We start from the raw sequence: 21448 nt of genomic DNA, 5'->3' as shown, positions 1-21448 counted from the left end.
TCCCTTGTTGAACTAAGAACTTGCTTTTTCCAAATTTCCAGTATCCATCGCTTTATGAATAAAACTCATTCTCACTGATTGAAATAACTCTTCAGTGGAGAAACAGATGACATAATGGTTCTTTCCTTGTCCTCTTTCCAAAAATCACTGAAGAGGTGTTAGTTATACCTCTAACATTCTCTTTCTTTAATATAAAGTCAGGATCAGGGAACTTTTCAGAAGGAACAGCAGACTGAAACCAGCACTTGGTTTGTTTCAAAACAACAAAAGCTTATACATAAGGAAGACTTGGTAACCAACAAATAACAGCGGTCTTAAATTTACACAGATGATTTAAGAGGTCCTTTAAAGAACAAATTGAACCTCTTAATCAGCTGTCTCAAGGTCTGCAATCAATTAATTGTACTTTTCTTGAGTCTGCTATTTATGAAGCATTGTACTATGAGGCACACAACAAAGAAGCCCCTTATAATCTAACTGGGGAGAATGGACAACTGAACATGTAATTCAGCAATATTGGAGTTAATGCCAAGTGCCACCTTAGTGGAGCCAGCACCGGAAATTCAGAGAAGGAGCCCGTCTTTTCCAAAGGGATGGATGTAGCCATGCACTTTTCAGTTGACCACTTCTCCCTGGAAAGGACCTTTTGTGTCTGTTTCCCTACCCTGTGAGTGACTTAACCCCTTTCTGTGAAGAAAAATTTAGCCACATAACCCATTTGTCAGCCAGTTTGTCCCTGCACCCACAGGTCTAGGCAACTTTGGCTCAAACCTCATCCATGCCCCACAGTAGTTCAAAACTCTTCTTGAGAATTGTGCAAAGTCCTCGGTTTTGTGATGATCTCTGTGGCCTTCTATCTCTATTGTCCCTATTTGTACCATATTGAGTCTGAGTGAAAATCTAGCCTCTTTGTTCATTTTCCCTAATACACTGATTCAACCAAATCTTCTTGACTTTTCTAAAGATTTGGAAGCTGATGACAAAGGCATCATGTCATAAGAACATAAACTATTTCAAATTAATCATTAAGCATCCCTGCTCTTTAAAAAATTGCTCTTCAGCTATCCATTGCAGGAAGAGTCATTGGAATGCAGCTCCAAGATGATTTTCATGTGAAAACTTCCTAGGCAGGACTGACTCTCTGGATTCATCTATGTAGGGACAGAAAGCAGGACTGGGTAGAGAGAGGAGCGGGCTGTGTATGATCTCAGCAAGGGCTGGTCACCAGGTTAAAATGCACTGAAGCCGGGACAGCCTACAGGTAGTTGTGCCAGTTGGCTCAAGGAGGCTGAGCTTGAGGATCCTGGGTACAGGATGGGATGTGAGCTCTGGCAAGGCAACTCTTGAATGGAACCGAGGAGACTTTCTAAGAGGCCTGATGGCCAAGACTGTCTCCCAGTGTCCCTCCAAGTAGTCGAAGAATGAGATTTCTCCAGTCTGAAGAATGGTGTTTGTCCCCAGCTTCATTCCAATTTTCTGACATCTGCTTTCCTCTCGTTCTCACATAGACACCTCAGCATTCCCTGTAAGAGATCTTTTACTTCCTAAGTTAAATTTATTCCTTGGAATTTTTAAAAACTATTGTGAATGGAATTGTTTTCCTGCTTTCTTTCTCAGAGGATCAATCATTGATGTAGAGAAAAGCTATTGATGATTGATTTTTCTATGATGATTTTATGTCCTGCTCTTTCATTGATTTGCTTATCAGCTCTAGATAGTCTTCTGGTGGAACCTTTAGGATCTTCTAAGTATAGGATCACATAATCTGCAAATAGGGATTTCTTTCTCTTACCAAATTGCTCTAGCTAAAATTTCAAATACTATAATGAATAGTAGTGCTGAGAGTGGACATCCTTCTTGTTCCTCATTTAAGAGTAAATGCTTTCTGTTTTTTAGTATGATGTTGACTTCGGATTGGTCATATATAACCTTTATTATGTTGAGATAAGTTTCTTCTATCCCTAGCTTCTTCAGGGTTTTTAATCTGAAAGTGATGTTTGATTTTGTCAAAGGCCTTTTCTACATCCATTGAGATGATCATATAGTTTTATAGTTTTATTTATGTGTATTATCTTATGGATTTGCATAGATTGAACCATCCTTGTATCCCTGGAATGAAACCAACTTGATGATGTTGTCTGATCTTTTTCTTGTATTGTTGAATTAGGTTTCCAAGTATTTTATTAATGGTTTTATAGTATATTAATATAACTATTCAAATATTATTTGGAGTATCTATAACTTGTCTGATGCTAAAAACCCTAACATCACCAGGTACCCCAAGTTAAGCAGGAAGTCTCATGTTTATTGCTATACTTATTATCTTGACTAATAGTGTTCAGTTTGCCAAATTGGAAAGAGAAAGCATGCAACACAAGCCTCTTATTTCCTAGGCATGAAATAAACTGTCATATCTGGGATCCCAATTCATGGGATCTTGGAAAAGAGGCAACTTCCTTCTGACAGTAAAGAATGAGATGCTGACAAAGAAATAATCTAAACAAATATTATTTTGGACTTTTGATAAGGTGGGGTGGAGTCAGAGCTGTCCTTTGTTAAGCCCCTCTGGGTATAAAAGTCCATGTAGGCAAGTAATTCTTGGGCAACCTGAGTGTGTAAATGGAACAGCCTCAGGCACTCTCAGTAAGCACAGAATAATGAGCAAAACCTTAGAAAAAAGTGGAAGAATAATGAACCATGATATTTTCAAGTCCATCTGAAAGAGCAGGTGTTTCCATCTTCCTGTGCCCATAGAAGCCTGGCTGGATAGAAGATTAACCTTATAAGAGCAGGCATGTGGTTTGGTGTGACTAAGGAGTGTTCAACAGGTACAGAGGTCCCTGCCAAAAAGGATGAAAGGGTCAAGATTGTGTTGTAGAAATTGGACCAAATTTGACCATTTGATCTGCATCATAGCTGGCTCAGAGATCCTTGCATTGAGCTCAGCTCCATATGAGATTTCTTAAGGACTACATTGTTATTCCTTGACTAAAATGCCAACTAATATCTGAGTCATAAAAGTATCTCAAAATGCTATCCCTTTCTGTAGGCTCTCTTCTTCACATTATTGTTTTCTTTGCTGAAAAGATGCTTTATAGTTTGAATCTATCCCATTTATTGATTATTTTACTTCCTGTGCTTTAGGAATCTTATTAAGGAAGTCAGATCCTGGACCAACATTGTGAAGATCTGGGCCTACTTTTTCATCTGATAGGTCTCTGTTCTAGTACCTGTCTTTCAGTTGTGTTTTGTGCATGCACCTCAGATAGAGCATTAATCTCCAGAGTTTATAAAGAACCCAGAAAACTTAACACCAAAAAAACAAATATCCCAATCAATAAATTCACTAAGGAACTGAAAAGATACTTCACAGAAGAAATACAATTGATCAACACATATGAAAAAAATGTTCAACGTCTTTAGCAATTAGAGAAATGCAAATCAAAACTACCCTAAGATTTCATCTCACCCCAGGCAGAATGGCAATTATCAAGAATGCAAAAAACAATAAATGTTCATGAGGATTGGGGTACACTTATACATTGCTGGTGGGAATGCAAATTGGTGCAACCATTATGGAAACCAGTGAGGAGATTCCTCAGAAAACCTGGAATGGAACCAGCATTTGACCTAGCTATCCCACTCCTCGGTTTATACCCAAATGACTTAAAATCAGTGTATTACAGTGATGTAGCCACATCAATGTTTATAGCAGCTCAACTCATAATAGCTAAACTATGGAACCAACCTAGGTGCCCTTCAACAGATGAATGGATAAAGAAAATATGGTATATATACACAGTAGAGTATTATTCAGCCATAAAAAAGAATGAAATTCTGGCATTGGCAGGTAAATGGATGGAGCTGAAGGATATCATGCTAAGCGAACTAAGCCAATCCCAAAGCCAAATGTTTTCTCTGATACACGGATGCTAATTCACAATAAGAGGGGGGAGAGCTAGGAAAGAGTTATTTTAGGTAGAGGGGAGTGAAGGGAGGGAAGGTGTATGGGGGTAGAAAGGAGAATAGAATGAATAAGACGTTATTACCCTATGTACATATATAACTATACTACCAGTGGGATTCTACATCATGTACAACCAGAAGAATGAAATTGTACTCCATATATATATGATGTATCAAAATGCATTCTACCCTCATGTACAACTAATTAGAACAAATTAAAAAAATGCTACCCCTTTCCTTATCCCAGGGAGATGCTTCCTTCTGGAAATTATGCATTCCAGAATTTCCAAGTTCCTGCCATAGAAACCATCTTGAACTCTTTTTCTTCCCAATATTCATCAAAAACCTGCTGGTAAGATACCATATTAATAGAGGTTTGCTGCAAAAAGACAGACACCACCCATTTCTCCACATCTTCTAAATCTCCCAGTGAATCCACCCATTCCATTACCGTGACTATGTTTGAGGACCGAGGTCACCTCTACCCTCTGGTTTTCGCCTCTAGTTTTTGTCCTGAATGTGCTTACAGCTCATGCTGTTGACTTGCCTTAAGGATGTGGCCAGAGACAGCCAGTCAGTTCCTCGTCAGGTTCTGTACTGTGCAGGGTTGTCGGGGCCTCCTCCTCCACTCCACAGTGTTCTTTCTCTCTAGGTTTAGCATCTGGGAAGCAGATGGACTGGTGATTGGAGGGCTTAGCTAGGTGGGCATTCTGACTATATTTTGTTCTGTGCTTTGGCCACCAGAAATCATACAATCAAATTTTCCTCTCCCCTCTAAGATTATATTGTAGAATTTCTCTATATTAATATTACTCTTAGATTATTGCTTTGCTGACTTTCTTTTCACACTGTTTTCAATTAATTATTTTAATATTTTATACACTATTTTTTTAGAATTCCTCAAATGCTTTGTGAAATGAAAGAGTATAAATAAACAAGGTATCAAGTAAGTAAATAGAAGAATCACAACATGGAGATTGAAATGTTCACTGTCCCCTGACAAAAGCAACTCATCAGAACTCATCAAAAAATCAAATGTATGAGTCTGTTTGGGCTGCCAGAACAAAATACTATAGATACCATGGCTTAAGCAAAAGAAATTTACTTCCTCACAGTTTGGGAAGTTCAAAGTCCAAGATCAGATACTGGAGGCTTGGTTTCTCCTGAAGGGTCTCTTCTCAACTCACAGTGAACTCTACTTGCTGACTGTGTCTTCACAGTGAGAAAAATGTCCTTTCCCTATACACATGTGCATCATGGGTGTCTCTTTGTGTGTCCAACTTACTTCTTATAAGGACACCAGTCGGTTTGGATTAAGTCTCACCCTACAACCTTGTTTTAACTTAATCACCTCTTTCAAGTCCCAGTTTTCAAATATGGTCAGATTCTGAGGTTCTCAGGGTTAGGTCTTCAATGGTGGGGTTTTTGTTTTAGTTTTTGTTTTTGTTTTGTGTGTGTGTGGGGGAGATATGATTCAACCCATAATATGAGGGGTTTTTTAACTCATGGTATAAGAGTTTTCTTATGGGACTTTTTCTCTCCAATCCAGAGGGGTAGGCATGAGTCTCTAGAAACCACTTACACTTATTATAGTGGTACCATCAAATGCCTCCCAAAGGGCCTGTATCTATGGAACAGACATGACTGGCAGTGTTTGGTTTGTAGCCTTTATGTCACTTGTGACAGATAGGGACAAGCCTGATGCACTCCTACTGGGAATGTTTGTCCACCCCTGTGCCCAGATCCTGGGTTCTGGATGGTGCAGTTTCTGACCTGCCAGCAGCTCTTCAACCTGAGTCTTGACCACTGCTGGTCCAAGACACTCAGTGAGGTCCATACAGATCTCTCTTAGCATGGTTTTGTTATTGCCCAGAGTCTCTTGATAAGGCACCCCCATGCTGATGACCCCACTGTCGTGGTGCTGCACAGCGTGGAGAGAGAGGAGGGCAACAGCTTGCCCTCATTTGTTCTACCTGTCATCCAAATGCAGAGTGAGAACTCAGGTTTCTAAACAGTGCCTCTGCAAGTAAAATTGTCCAAATTCTTGAGTCCAGCAGTTAAAGAGGCGATCCTTTGATTGGAAGCAGACAACTGAGTGAACTCTCCAGGGAGGCCAGAAGAGATCCAACACCTTATCTAGGTCTCTCAGTATACAAATAACATTAGACATGGAATGTATTTTCCCAAGCAAGCCAGAGATGGCTCGACCTGTTTGCACTGTTGATTATGCTGTGTGATGAAGCCTGCTCTAGTACTTTGTCACAGACCTGTCTTGGTGCCAGGAAGCTGAGCTCATGTGTATCATGTATCACATTATAATGTGTGACCTCACCAACATCAGACCAGAAATGAGATGGGCACAAGGAGTTTCAGATAAGATGGGTGCTTCTGCTTTTGCATGACCTCACAAGAAGAAAGAAGAAAGGGTTGGTTTTTACAGTATTTTGTCAGCAGAAGTGCTCTGGTCCCAAGAAATTATGATATTTCTCATAACAAAAATCCGATAAGTGGCTAACTGAGTTTTGAGAGAAGCAGGGCAGGTGAAAGGATGCAGCTCATCATGCCCTGGCCAAGGGTTTTATTTCCTTTGTCTCTTGTTCCAGTTATTATTTCCTGGACAATTCTCTATTAGCATTCTGGAGGGTTCAGGGTGTCCCCTGCTACTACAAAACTGTCATGCTTTCTGTGACCCCACCTGGCACTTGATTTCTATAAATCTGTCATACTCTCCAAGATCAGATAACTGCTGACTAGGGAAATCAAGATTTCCACTGCTACCACCACCACCATCATCATCTCCTCCTCTCTTTATTTTATATAGCTGTTATAGGTTCATAGCCTACTGAGAAGAAAGTACAGAGATTTCTCATAGACCCCCTACCTCCACGCATGTGCAGCCTGCTTCATTATCTGCATCTCCCACCAAAGGGATACATTTGCTATAGTTGATGAACCTACACTTGATACATCATAATCACCCAAAGCACATAGTTTACTATGGGGCCTATCTTTGGTATACATTCTGTGGGTTTGGACAAATATATAAAGATATGTATTATCACAGTATCATATAGATTAGTTTCACTCCCCTAAAAATACTCTGTGCCCTGCCTGTTCATCCCTTTCTTATCTCTTACCCTGGTAAACATGGTCTTTTGACTGTTTCATTGTTCTGCCTCTTCCAGAATGTCATACAGTTACAATGGTACAATATGTAGCTTTTCCAGATTGGCTTCTTTCACTTAGTAGTATGCACTTAAGGTACCTCCTTGTCTTTTTACGGCTTGATTACTAATTTCTTTTTAACACTGAATAGTTTCCCATTTTGGGATGTATCACAATCAGTTCATCCATTCATCTACTAAAGGACATGGGTTGCTTCCAAGTTTTGGTGACTGTGTGTAAATCTGCTATGAACATCCATGTTCCGTTTTCTTGTGTGAACATGTTTTCAACTCCTTTAGGTAAATGCCAAGAGCATGCCTGCTGGATCATATGATAAAAATAAGTTTAGTTACCAAATTGTCTTCCAAAGTGACTAAACTATTTTACATTCTCACCAGCAGTGAATCAGCATCCCCTTCACTCCACATCCTTACTAGCACATGGTGTTGTCAGTGCTCTGGATTTTGACCATTCTAATAGGTGTGGCATTGTTTTAATTTGCATGTCCCTCATTATATATGACACAGAGTATCTTTTAATATGCTTATTCCCCACCTTTGTATCTACTTTGGAGAGGCCTTGGTTTAAAGTCTTTGACCCATTTTCTAATCAGGTTGTTTTTTTTCTTACTGTTGAGTTTTATGAGTTCTTCGTATATTTTGTGTGATAATCCTTCATTAGATCTGTCTTTTGCAAATATTTTTAAATGTCTCCTTTGATTTATTTCATCAAAGTTTTCTAGTTTCTCATATAGATTTTGATCAAGTTTTATTAGATTTATGCCTATGTATTTAAGTTGGGAGGAATATTAAATAAAATGGTATTATGGTTTTAATTTCAAATTCTACTTGTTTATTGTTGGTATATAGGAAAGTGATTGATTCACTTTTATTCATTAACCTTGTATTTTCTGCAACCTAATCATAATTGCTTATTAGTTCCACGAGTCTTTTTTTTGTTGTTTTTTTTTTTTTTTTTTTTTTTTTTGTATCAGGGTTTGAACCCAAAGGCACTTATAATTTTTATTTTATTTTTTATTTATTTATTTTTTTTTGCAGTGCTGGGAATTGAACCCAGGGCCTTGGGCTTGCAGGGCAAGCACTCTACCAACTGAGCTATATCCTCAGCCTGGCACTTATAATTTTTAAAAGCTTTTTATATGTGTACTTAATGACTCTTAAGATTCAAATTAAGGAGCTGAGGGTGTACAGCTCAGTGATAGAACACTTGCCTCGAATGTATGAGGCACTGGGTTGCATCCTCAGCACCACATAAGTAAATGAAATAAAAGTCCATCTACAACTATAAACAAAAATTTTTTTAAAAAGAGATTCAAATTAAGTGTGATTACTATTTGCAATTGAGTTTTCTGTTGTTTTTTGTTTTTTTGTTTGTTTTGTGTTTTTGTTTTTTGGTACCAAGGATTGAACCCAGGGGCACTTAACCACTGAGCCACATACCCAGCCCTTTTTAATTTTTTTTTTTTATTTAGAGACAGGGCCTTACAGAATTGCTTAGTGCTTCACTAAGTTGCTGGGACTGGCTTTGAACTCATGATCCTCCTGCCTCAGCCTCCTGAGCTGGTGGGTTTTCAGGCATGTGCCACTGTACCTGGCCTGCAATCAGTTTTTGTGCAATTAGTTTAAGTGAAATTGGATTTTGTAACTCATGCACCCTTTAGTGCACTCTGTAAAATGCTAGGTACTCCTTAGTTTCCCCCAGAATGCTTTCTTCTCTTTCCTAGATCTGTGGCTTTCTCTAATGTTGGGACTCTTGTTCCCTGTGTGAATATTCTTTATACCATAGTACTGAGAAAGACACTTTGAAATTTCAATTTGGAAAGAGAGAGGGAGAGAATGAAGCTTTGGGAAAAACAAAGCAACATAAGTTGAGCTCTCAAATTATTATTTGGATTGTTAGAAATTATTGGCATAAAATATCATTTCCTAGTTCTGGGCTGATATGGATCTTCCACTCTCATAGGCATGAACACCATAAGACTTCCTTTTTCCCTTCCTGCAGTAACTCTGGAAGGTGTTGTTAGTAAACACAATGAGGTTTCATTACCCCTCAAAATTATACCAAGATTCTTTATAGACTAGGACATGTAAGTACAAAACAAAAGATTTCTAATATTGTTTTCCTTGACGATATTGTCTGCCTAAATGGAAGAATGACTGATGAGCAAATTAAGTTAGGAAGCAAGTTATTTTGTCAGATAGCCTGAAGAATGTTGTAGAGAAAACTCCCCTTTCACTCAAGAATGTAAGCAGAAAAAAATTGTTTTCAAAATCAGATAAGCTTACCTGATTTCCTTGCTGCATATTGTCAACAGAGGAAAATACTAAAATGGTTTAAACAGGTTTCTTTGGTTCTTTGCTGATTTTCAGAACAAAGATTAGACACTCAATTAATAGCTGATGGATGAGTGAATTGATGAATGAATGAAATATGAGGTCATATAAAAATAGGTTTTCTTCTTTATTGGACCCCTGAGTCTCCAAAAAGTTGCTCATGAATCTGTGACAATTCATCAGGCCCTTGTTTCTCCTAGATGGATTATTAATAGGCTTAAGGAAAATGGACTCTAGGGGAAGTTTTTAGACACCTGTAAATTTGTTTTCCTTGGACAAATGGATGGTTGTTGTGAGGAACTGGTTTTTCATGTGAGTTGGGATATTTTTATGAGAGACCCCTCATAGGTCTTAAAGACTTGTTCTTTAAGATAGGGAGAGATTTTGTAAGACAGTCTCACTGATGAGCAGCATAGCTATTATCTTCTCAGGAGTTTATTTTTAAAAATCTCTTATATATCTATTTTTCTTTCTTGTTTGCTTTTTACTTTTACTTTGTACATGACCCATATATTTTGAAACTTAAAAGTGAAATCAATGTCAGAGGTGCTGGTATTCACACCTTTCCATTATCAACTGCAGTGGGATGTGTTTGTCAGCTGCTTCTGAACATCTGCAGGAAAAAGCACAGTGTGTATCTGTACCGAAGAATGAAAAATATAAGGAAAGACAGGAGTTATTTAACAACATGATATGGCATCCAAAGCAGTTTGCACCATCTGAAATGCTATTAAATGAAGATGTTTCATTTTTTAAAGCAGATATTGTCTATACCCTTGACAGAAGATCTATAAATAGGCAGTCCAGTTATTCACTTCTAGCCCCAGTCTGAGCATCACAAACCTTGTTCCTATGCCAAAATTAGGGGAAAAGAAAATATCCATTGCCCCGTTAGCTCTTTTTCTCCTTATGTAAATTTCACTCTGGATCAGTGGGGTTCCTAGAATCTCTCATCCCTTGTTTGTGTCCAGATCTGTATCAACCCTGGGAGATTTGAAAACCCAGAATGTTTATATAACCTTTATGGCTTACCAGATCTATATCTTTGGACAAATTATTTGAGCTTTCTGAATGTCCCTTTCCTGATCCATAACATGGGAAAGAAAATGTTAAATACTTCCATTTGTTTATTATGAATGTTGAATTAAATGCAATAAAGCAAACAGAGACACATTGTTTTATTCCATGTTGCTGACTGAGTATTGCTAAATGAGTAGCTTTAGGGATTTGGGTACATATGGAAAAGCGGAAGTATAACAGAACATACCAAGGAAGGTGATGTTTGCCACTTGAAAGTGAGGCTATAGAATGACACTGGCAAAGTTGTCTTTGAAGAGTATAGTTCTTGCAAATATTTGGTGTATGCAAATAAGTAAAGTCTAGTGATGAACATCCTAGATACTATGAAGATTTAGCAAAAGTTTTAAGCCACTGGCTCCTGTTTTAGAGAGCTGCTGTATAATTTAATAGAAACTCACAAAAGCTGGAGATCCTGAACTTATTTTTTTCTGGTGGTACTAGGTATTGAACTGAGGGCCTAGTGCATACTAGGCACATAGTCTACTACTGAGCTACACCCCTGGTCCCTACTTCTTCTTTTTTTTTTTTTTTTTAAGGAACTGGTTATTTTAGTATATCTGAGGAAAATATTAGAAACTTACAGTTACCAGATAGGGGGAGGAAATCTTAGAAGATGATTAGGATTTATAGTCACTGAAGATATAATGGATTTGCCCATAAAATTTAATCTTTAATTCTTTTTTATTTTTAGTGCATTGGAGTTTTATATAATAGTGGGGTTCATTTTGACATATTCATAAAGACATAAAACAAGTTTTCTCCATTTCAATCCCCAATATTACCCTTTCTTTCTCCCTCCCCCAATCTCCTTCCTTTAAACTATTGATCTTCCTTCTGTTTACTTATTATTTATTATTTGGTGTACTATAGTTCTATATAAAATTGGAATGATTGTGATATATTCATATAAGCACATAGCATAATTTGGTCACCTTTATTCCCCACTTATTCCCCTTTGCCTCCCCCACATCTTTGGTCCCCAACTTCTCTCTTTTGCTCTCCCTCTTATTTTCTCAAGATCCCCTTCTTATATTCCTTATGTTTCTCTTGCTTCCATATAGGGAAAACATTCAGTCCTTGACTTCGTGAGTCTGACTTATGTCATATAGTATGATAGTCTCCAGTTCCATCCATTCACCAGCAAATGACATAATTTCATTCTTATTTACGACTCAGTAGAACTCCATGATAGATAGACAGACACATACATACATACATACATACATATCACATTTTCTTTATCCATTTGTCTATTGATGGTACTGAGGCTAGTTCCATAACTTGACTATTGTGGATTGTGCTACTAAAAACATGGGTATGTATGTATTGCTCTAATATGCTGACTTCAGTTCTTTGGGGTAAATACCAAGAAGTGTGATATATGGGTCATGTGGTGGTTCCATTCCTGGTCTTTTGAGGAATCTCCATACTGCTTTCCAAAATGGTTATACTAATTTGAATTTCACCTAACAGGTATAAGTGTACCTTTTCCCCCATATCTTCATCAGCAATTATTGTTATTTGTATTCTTGATGATTACCATTATGACTGGAGTGAGATGAAATCTCAGGGTGGTTTTGATATTCCTTTTCCTTGATTGCTAGGGATGTTGAACATTTCATACATTTGTATTTCTTCTTTTGAAAAATGTCTCTTTAGATATTTCGCTCATTTGTTGAATGGGTTATTAGTTTTTTAGTGTTAAGTTTTTTAATTTCTTCATATATTCTGGTAATCCCCTACTGGAAGAGTAAATGGCATTATGTAGTCTTTCTCTTCATTTTCTTGGTTTCTTTGCAGTGAAGAAGTTTTTTTAAATTTAATGCTAGCCCACTTACTGAGTGTTGGTTTTATTTCTTGAGTTATAAGAGTCTCATTAAGAAAGTCAGTACCAACCACAAGAATGGGATCCTAATTAGAATAAATTATACTCTGTGTATGGGTAATATGTCAAAATATATTCTACTGTCATGTATATCCAAAAAGAACAAATGAAAAATAAAAATAAAAAAGAAAGTCAGGGGGCTGGGGAGAAAGCTCAGTCGGTAGAGTGCTTGCCTTGCAAGCACAAGGCCCTGGGTTCAATCCCCAGCACCCCCCAAAAAAAAAAAAAAAAAAAGAAAGAAAGATTGAAAGAAAGTCAGTGCCCACACAAGTGTGTTGGGATGTTGCCTGTATATTTTCTTCTAGCAGTTTCTTATTTCTGGTTTAATTCCTAGGTATTTGATCCATTTTGGATTGACTTTTGTGCAGGATGAAAGGTAGGATCTAGTTTCATTCTTCTATATATGGATATCCAGTTTTCCTAGCACCATTTGTTTAAGGGATTATCTTTTCTCCAACTTATGCTCTTGGTGCCTTGCCAAGGATCAGATGGCTGTATTTATGTGGATTTGTCTGTCTTCTAGTTTATTCCATTGGTGTTCTTATCTGTTTTTATGCCAAAACCATGCTGTTTTTGTGACTATAACTCTGGAGTATAATTTGAAACCAGGTATTGTGATGCCTCCAGCCTCACTCTTGTTGCTCCAAATTGCTTTGGCTATTCTGGGTCTCTTATTCTTCCATATAAATTTTAGGACTATTTTTTTCTAGTACTGAGAATATCATTGATATTTTCATGGGGATTGCACTGATTCTGTAGATTGCTCTTGGAAATAGAGTCGTTTTATTCTTTTTAAAAATTTTTAATTTGTTCTAATTAGTTGTACATGACAGTAGAATGCATTTATACATTTTGATAAATCATACATAAAAAGTGTAATTTCTTATTTTTCTGATTGTATATATTGTAGGATCACATCAATCATGCAGTCATATATGTACATGAGGTAATCATGTCTGTTTCACTGTACTATCCTTCCTACCTCCATACTCCTTCCCCTCCCTTCACTCCTCTCTACCTAATATAAAGTAACTCTATTCTTTCCTAGCACTACCCTCCTTATTGTAATTAGCATCCATGTGTCAGAGAAAACATTCGGCCTTTGGTTTTTGGGATTCGGCTTATTTCACTTAGCATGATATTCTCCAACTCCATCCCTTTACCAGCAAATGCCATAATTTCATTCTTCTTTACAGTTGAGTAATATTCCATCATATATATATATATATATATATATATCTTAAATATCTAGAAATTTGTGGTATATATGTATATATATGTATATATATATATATATATGTATTTGCATTTTCTTTATTCATTCATCTGTTGAAGGACACCTCAGTTGGTTCCATTTTGATGATATTAATTCTACCTAGGTTTTCCCATCTCCTAAGGTTTTCTTCAGTTTCTTTCCTCAGTGTTCTATAATTTTCATTGTAGAAGTGTCTTACCTCCTTAGTTAGATTTATTCCCAAGAATTTTTTGCGGCTACTGTAAGAGTTTTCTGTATTTCTTTATTTCTTTCTCAGCAGATTCATTATTGGAGTATAGGAGAGTTAATGAATTTTGTGTGTTGTTCTTGTATTCTACAATGTCACTGAATTTGTTTGTCAGCTCTAGCAGTCTTCTGGAGGAGGTTTTTGGGGTCTGCTAAGTATAGGAACATGTCAACATCCCAGATAGTTTGACTTCTTCTCTTCCTAATTGTGACCTTTTAATTTCCTTATCCTGCCTGATTGCTCTGGATAAAGTTTCAAGAATATTGAATAGGAATGGTGAAAATGGACATCATTATCTTGTTCTAAATTTCAGAGGAAATTCAGTTTTTCTCTGTTCAGTATGATGTTGGCATGGGTTTATCTGTTTGATATTCAAGTACATTCCTTCTATGCCTAGTTTCTTCAGTGTTTTTAGCATTAATGAGTGTTGGATTTTCTAAAGGCTTCTTTTCATCTATTGAAATGATCAGGGATTTTTGTCCTTGTTTCTATTTTTGCAGTGAAATATGTTTTTTGAATATATATATTGAGCCAACATTGCATCCCTGGGGTGAAATCCACTTGATCATAGTAGTAGAAGTAGTTTGCTAATATTTTGTTTAGGATTTTTGCATCTATATTCATCAGGGATATTGGTCTGTATGTTTCTTCAATGTCTTTACTTGTTTTGATATCAAGGTGATACTGGCTTCATAGAGTGAGTTTGTAAAATGTTTCTCCCTTTCTGGAGGGAAATGGAATATTATGAGGAGGGTTCATGTTACATCTTCTTTAAAGGTCTGGCAACTCAGCTGAGAATCCATCTGGACCTGGGCTTTTTTTGTTGTTGTTGGAAGACTTTTTACTAGTACTTCAAATTTGTTGCTTGACATTGGTCTGTTTAGTTTTTCTATATCCTCTTGGTTCAATTTGAGAAGCTCTTAAGCATCTAGAAATTTGTTCATATTATTTAGATTTTCCAGTTTATTAGAATATATATTTTCAAAATAGTCCCTTATAATCTTCTTGATTTCAACAATGTCTATGGTGATATATCTTTTTTCATCTCTAATTTTGTTGATTTGGAGTCGTCTCTCTGTTTTTGTTAGTTTGGCTAAGAGTTTACAAATATCATTGCATTGATCCTTTGTATTGCTTTTTAATTCTCAATTTCATTAATTTCTACTCTAAGTGTATTACCTGTCCTCTACTGGTTTTTGGAATTAGTTTGTTCCTGCTTTTCTGGGTCTTGAGATATAGTATCAGATTGTTTATTTGGGAAAGTTCTTTTTAAAAAAATATAGACATTTAACGCTATAAACTTCCCTTAGTGCTGCCTTTATAGTGTCCCAGATATTTTGATATATTGTACCACTATTCTATTTTGGTTTTAGGAAATTTTAAAACTTTTTTTTTATCATTTCTTCTATGATTAATTCCTCATTTAAAATAGTTTACTTCAATCTCTATGTGTTTATATGGTTTCTATAATTTTTCTTCATGTTGATTTCTAATTTTATTCCATTATGATCTGATAAAGTACACAGGATTATATCAATTTATTTTGTATGTGCTAAGACTTACATTGTGACCTAGAATGTGGTCTGTTTTGGAAAAGGTTCCATGAGCTGCTGAGAAAAAAATGAATTCAACTGTTTTTAAATGAAATATTCTATAGATGTTGATTACCCATTTGATTTCTAGTTACATTTGGGTCAGAAGTATCATTATTGATTTTATGTATGGATGACCTGTCTATGAGTGAGAGGGGTGTGTTGAAATCACCCAGAACTGTTGTATTGGGGTCTATCTGGGATTAATGTCAAGAAGTGTTTGTTTTATGTAATTTGGTACACTGACATTTTGGGCTTAAAATATTTACAATTAGTGTATCTTCTTATTGTATCATTTCCTTTACTTTCTTTGTCTCTTCCAATTAACTTTTGATTGAAATCTGCTTGTCAGATATGAGAATAGTTATTCCTGCTTATTTTCAGACTCCATTTGCACTGAATATCTTTTTCCGTCCTTTTACTTTCAGACCATCGATGTCTTTGCCTATGAGATGAGTCTCTTGCAAATAGCATATAGTTGGATCTTATTTTTTAATCCATCTGTCCATTTATGTTTTTTAATTGGAGAGTTGAGACCATTTATATTCAATGTTATTATGGATAGGTGTTCATTATTTCCTGCCATTCTGGTTTGTTTTCTATGTAATTTGGACTTGATTTTCATTTAGTTGTTCTTCTAGGGAACTTCATCCATATTGAAGCTCTGTGGTTTGTTTTCGAATTCTTCTGTGGAGGGAAGTAGCCAGGCCCTTTGCCTTTCTACCCTTCTGCCATGTAAAAACACATAGATGGCACTGTTAATAAGGAATAGGCCCTTACTAGGCACTGAATCTGCTGGCTCCTTGATCTTGGTCTTTCCCGCCTTCAGAACTGTAAGCTATAAATGTCTGTTCTTTATAAATTACCCTGTCTCAGGTATTTTGTTATAGCAACACCAGTGAACTAAAACACTGGAGTATTATGGAATAGTAATTGCAGGACCAGAAGTAGGCTGGGACAATAAAAGGAAGGGTTGGAAGTATTAACACTTAGAGGCGTGGGGGTTCCCTGTGGAGCAAGGACTCAGACCTTTAAGGAGGAGGTGTGGTTTAGCTCCTGCTGATATCTCTGAATCTGGAGGAGGGACCCAGTGCAGTGGTACCCATATTGTGGAGGAGTGGGTGCCAGCCAGCTTGTGCTATGCCTTTGAGGGGAAACAGTGAGACTGGATCTCCAAGCATTGGAAAAACTGAAAACTGGATACCATTGCTGTTACAGAGAAAGCATTGCCAGTGTAGAGTAACTCCTGATTTTTCTGTTCTCCAACTTTCCAGTCTCTCATTAGCACCTCCTGTTGGCAAAGCCTAGTATAGAGACTGGAAAGCTAAATTTAGTTCATCAGAGCCTTGGGCTCATCACCTCAAAGCAGAGTACAGAAGAATAGGTTTGGAGTGGAGACAGTAGCTTAAAAACTGGTACAGCTTGCCTGCCCACTCCACACTAAAGGCGTTCTTGGAGCAGATTATGCTAGTGTGCAATTCCTTTAGTATTAGTGGAAAAGAATCTTGATATTCTATTGTTGTGGGACAAGCCTTTGTAAGTGCACTTATATGTTTTCTTACAATTATTTTATTACTTTATATTCTCATTATTCAGGATCAAGTACAACACCTGAACAATTTTCAAGTTAAACATAAAAAATCAACAAACCAGTAACTTATAGTTCTCTTAAGGGATTAAAAAAAAAAAGCTGAGGAGCTTTTTACATTTTACTTTTCATTTAACTTCTTTTTAAAATTGCATGTATTTAATGTGTACAACATGTTTTGATATACTTATAATCAAGCAAATTAACATACATATTGTCTCATAGAGTTACTTTTCTCTTTATGTGTGTAGTAAAAGTACCTAAAATCTGCTTTTTTTTTTTGGAGGGGGCGGAATACCAGCATAGAATACAATATTATCAGTTCTAGTCTTTATGTTGTACATTAGATCTTGAGAATTGCCAAGCACAGTGGTGAACGCCTATTATCCCAGAGGCTCAGGAGACGGAGGCAGGAGAATCACAAGTTCAAAGCCAACCTCAGCAACTTAGCAAGGCCCTAAGCTACTGAGTGAGACCCTCTCTCTAAATAAAATTTTAAAAAGGGCTGGGGATTTGGCTCAGTGGTTAAGTACCCCTGGGGTCAATCCTGGTATTAAAAAAAAATCTTTAGAATTATTCACCTTATATAACTATAACTTTGTCCCCTTTAGTTTGCATCTTTCCATTTCCTCCACTGCAACTACCACAATTCTACTCTCTAATTCTGTGTATTTGGTTGTTTTTTATTTTAAAAAGTATTTCACAAATAAATAAGACCATACAGAAGTTTTCTTTGTATGTCTAGCTTATTTCACTTAGCACAATTCCTCTAGGCTTATCCATGTTATTACAGATAGTGGGATCTCCTCTTTTAAGGCTGAATAATATCCCAAATATATACGCCATAATTTCTTTATCCATTTATCTGTTTATCAACACAGATTGTTTCCATAACTTTCCATGTTCATAGTTTTTTAGTCAGTCTTCAACACAAAGGCATAAAGATTTTTATGACTTTCTACATGTACACATATATGCAAAGACAGTTCTCAAAAGTCTGTTTGTTTTCTTCCATATACCAGGTAGACAGTCATTCTGTAGTTAGTATAAACTTTTGATTCAAACAGCCTAATTTCCTATAAAAGGAAAGAAACATTATGCCTCTATGATTTTCTACTCAAATAGAATTTTTAATGCAAATGAAAGCATGAATCAAGCATAAAAACAATCTAATTGCTAATCACCATATTTTTAAATGCCCCTAATTACAGCAAAATTTAAAGTGAAAACAAGAATATTAGATTCTTACATGTATCTGTAATTGGTATCTCACTCATAAAGCTAAGCTTACATGTCCTCCCTGATTTTAGAGAAACACTGTTTTACTCACATTGATTCTGTTATTAGGAATGAACACAGAGGGTAAACTTAATAGCCTTTCTAGGTGACAAAGTTCTTAAGAGACACTGTTCCAAGTTTTCTCCTTTTGCCTATATTTTTTAAAAGCAGAACATGCATTAACTAATTTTCTTTAGGCTCCCACCCTGGGTTCCTGCCTTTATTTTGATTGTGTGTGGCATGTGGTTGTTGTTTTTAAACAGTGTCTTCATGTCTCTCTATCCTTAGGCAGCAACCGAGAGGGAAGACCTGTGTATGACAGCATCAGACATGTCTGGCTTGAATCAGAGAGGTGAAAAATGTCCCTCTAAACTTCAGTTTGTGAATTTTTGAAGTTAGCATTTGCATTTCCCTTGATTTGCAAGAACTGATGGCAAAGAAACCATCACACAGGAAGAATTAAATACAAAACTGCTGGTTTCTAAACATGTGAGCAATTTCATCTTTGCTGGAATTAACACCTCAGAGAACATGATAGTAGTACATGGGGAGGTTAGAGAGGAGCTTTAAAACGGTTTAATTCCAGAAGGAATTTGAGGTGCTCAAACTACTCAAACTGCTGGACCTTCTGTTCTTCTCATCCTACATGGAAATAATGGGGTAAGACTTCAGTCCCACAAGCTGCAGTTTGTGGACTAAAGCTGAGGCAAATAATGAATTACCACTTAGACCTAGGCCATTGTCAGCAGCACCAGGTAGTATGTGATCAAGGAAATTTCAAGGGATTCTGTAACAAAATCATGAAATTTTGGAGAGGAAGCAAAACAAATACCATCTGTTTCCTTGCAAGAATTGAAAAAACTAAGCACTGTTTTAAATGGAGTGGTGATTTTGTTCCTGGTGCTGATGCTGAGGTAGGAGTGATAGACTGCACCAGCTCAGTACCTTTGTCACCTCATAACATTTGCAGGAGGCATCCTTGGGTCTCAGGAGCAATGCTCACAGCCCTCAACACTGAGTGGTAATGATTGGGAGCTCACACCTCTTTCCCCTGTCTTCTGATCCTCTAAGTGCCAGTGAACTGAACTGAACTGTTCAGTGGCCTCCACTCTAATTCTCCCTCAATCTCTTCTGCCATTAGATAAAATAATACAGTAGAATGGAAGAAAGACAGGAAAGAAAGGAAGGGAAGGAGGGAGAAAAGAAGAATGTGTGAGAAGGGAAATAGGAAGGAGGGTGACCTCATTTACAATTGTGTCATCTTTTGGAGCTCTTGACTTCTGTTTCACATCTACACAAATATGCAAATGCAATTATATCCCACTCAGTATCTCCATATTAAAATGGAGCAGTTACCTTCATACAGTGTTAGAGTGTTGATTGGTACATTTGATGATGCTTAGAGACATTTTGGGTTGTCATAGCTGGGGTGGGTTGGGAAGATATCACTGGCATATAATGGGAAGAGACTAGAGATACTAGTAAACATTCCAGAGACCACAGGCCATTCTGTACCCCCAAGGAATTATGTGGCTCAAAATGTCAATAATGGCAAGGTTGGGAAAATGTTTATTGTGGGTCAAATGGTGGTTTTCAAAGGATATGTCTACATGGAGCCAGTGGATATGACCACATTTAGTAAGAGGTCTCTGCAGAAGTAATTATTTTAAAGATCTTGAACCAAGATCATCTTGAAGTATTGAGGTGGGTCCTAAATCCAGTGACAGTGTGCTTATAAGAGGAAAAGACATACAGGAGAGGAAAGACACAGAGAAGGCCATGTGAAGACAAGGCAGGTTTGGAGTAATGCTTACACAGGCCAAGGAATGTCCAGAGTCAAAAGCTGGAGGAGTTAAGAAATAGACTCTGCCCCAAAGTCGCTGAAGAAATAGTCAACACTTTGATTTCAGGTTTCTGCCCTCCAGAATTGGAAGAGAAAAAAAAATTGTTATTTTAAGTCACTAGTTTGTAGAAATTTGCTATAGTAGCCCTAGGAAACTAATGTACCGTCTTCTACAGTTTGGATCTTAAGTGTCCCCAGTGGTCCATGTGCTAAAGTGGTCCCCAGGGTGGCACTACTGAAGTGTGGTAGAACCTTTGGGAGGTAGGTCCTGCCAGGAGGTCCTTTGGTCACTGAGGCATGCTCTCAAAGGGGATTGTGGGGCTTGAGTCTCTTCCCCTTCCTTCTTTGCTCCCTGGCTTGTGGCCTGGTTCTGTTCTGGCATGCGTTCCCACTGTGATGCACTGCCTCATTAGTGCCTCAAAGCAGTGCCTCCATCTTGGACTGGAACCTCTAAAATAAACCTTTTCTCCTTACCAAAAACAAAAAAAGTGTTAATTAATGCAATAATGCACAGTAGTTTGGCAATGCTTGTTCAAAATTTTTAAGTGAAAATATTTAATCTAGCAATTCCAGAGTTTGTGCTATAGCAATACTTGTATAAATGCACAATGTATCTATCAAAGGTTTTTTTGTTTGTTTGTTTTTGGTTTTGTTTTGAGGCAGTATCTCATAATATTGCCCAGGCTGCTCTTGTATTCCTGGGCTCAAGTGATCCTCCTGCCTCAGCCTCCCAAGTTGCTGGGACTATAGGTATGAACCACTGCACCAAGTTAATAGGATTGTTCTAATTTTAAAAAAGTTATAAATAGATTAATGGTATCAGTAAGAACTATTTTGAAAAATTAGCATATGTCTCTGTAAAGGAATACTGTCCTGGCATTAAAAAGAAGGGAGAAAGATCTGTATGTACTTATGTGGTGAGCTCTCTAAATTATACTATTAACTGAGAAAAGCAAGGTACAGAACCATAAGCATGGTGTCATTCCCACCCACATGTTATTTTTTAGCATGTGCACTTGTACATGTGTGTATTTATAAAGCATAGTTAATATACTATATTTATATCAAACACAATATTCTACAGCCATTACAAACAGTATTTTGGCAAAACTTTGAATAACTTGGGACATCCTTGTGATGTAATGCTAGCAACAACAACAAAAAAGGACCTTAGCGTCAAGGTTTTTGTCCACCT

General features: G+C 37.0%; 1 protein-coding gene across 5 annotated transcripts in view; it reads left to right on the top strand.

Moving 5' to 3' along the window:
- Nek11 (NIMA related kinase 11) overlaps positions 1-21448 on the top strand; it is a 330359-nt gene that overhangs the window by 264970 nt on the left and 43941 nt on the right. For 4 of the 5 annotated variants that reach the window (XM_047563254.1, XM_047563255.1, XM_047563258.1 and 1 more), the window contains one exon: positions 12785-12826. The exons of the other annotated variant lie outside the window; for it this stretch is intronic. In XM_047563254.1, coding sequence (XP_047419210.1) covers positions 12785-12826 — 42 coding nt within the window. The remainder of the gene's footprint in view (positions 1-12784; positions 12827-21448) is intronic. 5 annotated transcript variants of the gene reach the window in all.

The sequence above is a fragment of the Sciurus carolinensis genome, chromosome 9, assembly GCF_902686445.1.
Source record: "Sciurus carolinensis chromosome 9, mSciCar1.2, whole genome shotgun sequence".
NCBI lineage: Eukaryota > Metazoa > Chordata > Mammalia > Rodentia > Sciuridae > Sciurus > Sciurus carolinensis.
The sequence above is the reverse complement of the archived record's forward strand: the minus strand, read 5'-3'. Positions and strand labels throughout refer to the sequence as shown.